Here is a 2,500-nt window from a genome sequence, read left to right as displayed (position 1 = left end):
CACACACACTCACTCACTCACTCACTCACTCTCTCTCACACACACACACACACACACACACACACACACTCACACACACACACACTCACACACACACACACACAGCGTTACCGGTTGTGCTGTCGAGCTTTATGAAGCGGGCTGTCGGGTCCCAAACACAGGAACCTCCGACGGAAGCGAGGGAAGCGCAGGGCGAGGAAGAAGAGCATCACGGGCAGGACGAAGAGGAAGATGACGAGCAGAGCCACTCGGACCGGGTCGGACTCTGAACAGAGAGCACAGCGTGAGGTGAGTCACAACACAACGCGGTTCGGTCGGTCGGTGACGTACCTCCAGCAGCTCGGGCCGGTCCGCTGTCCACGCTGCCTCCGTGACCCGAGTACCTGCAGTCAGGTGGAGCCCAGCCCACCTCACAGTGACAGTTCATGTTGCTGTTACACACCTGGACCACACACACACACACACACACACACACACACACACACACACACACACACATGCTGAAGGCTACGGGACCCATAATGCATTCCTGTAATTCTGTCAAATAGTCATTTTCTCATAGACTTCTATACAACCAGAGGAGTCGCCCCCTGGTGGACACTAGAGAGAATGCAGCTTGAACAAGCTCTGACTAAAGAACCGGAGGTTGCCTCCCGGTTAAAACCCCTGAACAAGAAGTAGAAGAGACTCTTGAAGTCGTCCACTCACCCCGTGACCGTTGCACTTCCTGCGACATTCATCAACCTTGAACACAGACACGTCCTGACACTTCTGGTTCAAACACGCCTAAAAACACAAAATCACTGTCAAATATTTCACAAATTTGAGAAAGTTCGAGTAAAATAGAATCTTCACAGGATCTAGTTGATCAAAGATGATTGATATTCTCTCATATATTCTCCTTTAAGCATCAGATTTGATAGATAAAGCTGATTGTTTGTGCTCCAGCGGGTCCTCCAGGCCTGCGGGGGGCGCCGTCTGACCTTTCCGAGGCTGCAGGCGGTGCCCTGGGCCACGGTGGCGGGGTTCGACACGTCGTCTCCCAGGTGGAAGAAGGTTCCTCTGCAGACCAGGTCGCTGTGGTTGAAGCGGACCGTGGTGGTGAGGATCTCTGTGTTGGTGCCCAGCAGGGGGCGCTCCCTCCCTCCCCGACACTGGATGCGGCCGCAGTGGACGTCACTAAAACAGACAGGAAGTGATGTCAGCAGAGGCTTCTTCAGGACAACAGGGCGGGGCTTATACTCAGAGGCATCACAGGATGTGTCGGCATGAAGACACAGACACCATAACTGTGTGTGTACTCTTTGTGTATTCTCTGTGTACTGTGTGTACTCTTTGTGTATTCTCTGTGTACTGTGTGTACTCTTTGTGTATTCTCTGTGTACTGTGTGTACTCACAACTTTCCACAGGGGATGTAGGAGCCGTCAGTCAGCTGACCACAGTTTCCAAATTTGTTTCCTTGTTTGTTGACTGATGAGAAACACACAGGTGGAGCGCTGGTGGAATCTGAAGACAGACAGAGAGACAGAGAGAGAGGTTTAATATATCTTTATTTGTTTGTGTTAAGTTCCATTTACAGAGTTCTACTGTTACTCAAAACAAACCGAATTCTTTTCTGAACAACACGATACGTTATCATTTAAAACGGTTCAACAAATAAGGTCCAACAAACATAAACGTGTCTTTAATTGTCTGTAGGCTGAGATCTGACTCTCACTTAGTGCCCTCTTTGTCCAGTTCTTTGTTCACTTTGTGAACTATTTTCTTGAGTCTGTATCCTTCCTGCTTCGTGAGACCTCCTCTGTCCTTGCTCCTCATGTGAGATCTGGCAGAGCTGGAGAGCTTCTCCTTGTCAGAGAGGTAGTCCTCCACTCTGACTCCTCTCACGTTCTTACTCCTCCTCAGAAACTCCTTTATCTCCTCCACGCTGTAGCCTCCAGAGCCCCTAGAGCTGCCAGCACCGTGTGTAGAGGGCTCACTGTTTGCAGCAGAGTTCTCCTCCTGACTGGACTCAGAGTCCTCCCAACCGGACTCAGGGTCCTCTTCCGGCCTGGACTCACACTCGGCTGCTCCTCCACTCTCTGTAGTTGCCACTTTCTTGGCCTGTGAGCTTCCTCTGTCTCCTCTCTGTTTCCTCTTCAGCTGAGGGGCCTTGAGCTGCTCCTCGTCCGCTTCCATGTCCACCTCCCCACCTGCCTCCACCTGTCCTCCAGTACTCTCCCTCACCTGCTGGACCTCACTTGCCCCGTCCTTCCTCACCTCTTGTCCCCCACTTGTCCTCTCTTCTCTCACCTCCTGTACCCCACCCGTCTCCTCCACTCTCACCTCCTGTGCTCCACTTGTTCCCTCTTGTCCGTCCTGCTTGTCCCCTCTGTCCTCAGCACCTCTCTGGTTCTGGTCTTTGTTTGAGCCGTGTCCCCAGGACAAGCTCTACTCAGATGTCCTTCTCTCCCACAGCTGTAACATTTAAAATCGTTAGTCTTTGCAAAGATGACGGAG

At 51.7% G+C, this 2,500-nt stretch overlaps 1 protein-coding gene across 5 annotated transcripts in view; it reads right to left on the bottom strand.

Annotated features, from left to right (window-relative positions):
• adam15 (ADAM metallopeptidase domain 15) overlaps positions 1-2,500 on the bottom strand; it is a 36,047-nt gene that overhangs the window by 14,890 nt on the left and 18,657 nt on the right. For all 5 annotated transcript variants that reach the window (XM_079274960.1, XM_079274962.1, XM_079274958.1 and 2 more), the window contains exons 15-19: positions 1,399-1,507; positions 984-1,179; positions 709-786; positions 331-442; positions 112-265 (exon numbers count right to left, since the gene is read on the bottom strand). In XM_079274960.1, coding sequence (XP_079131086.1) covers positions 112-265; positions 331-442; positions 709-786; positions 984-1,179; positions 1,399-1,507 — 649 coding nt within the window. The remainder of the gene's footprint in view (positions 1-111; positions 266-330; positions 443-708; positions 787-983; positions 1,180-1,398; positions 1,508-2,500) is intronic.

This window comes from Melanostigma gelatinosum (genome assembly GCF_949748355.1).
Source record: "Melanostigma gelatinosum genome assembly, chromosome: 9".
Lineage (NCBI taxonomy): Eukaryota > Metazoa > Chordata > Actinopteri > Perciformes > Zoarcidae > Melanostigma > Melanostigma gelatinosum.
This window is presented reverse-complemented; position numbering and strand designations above follow the sequence as displayed.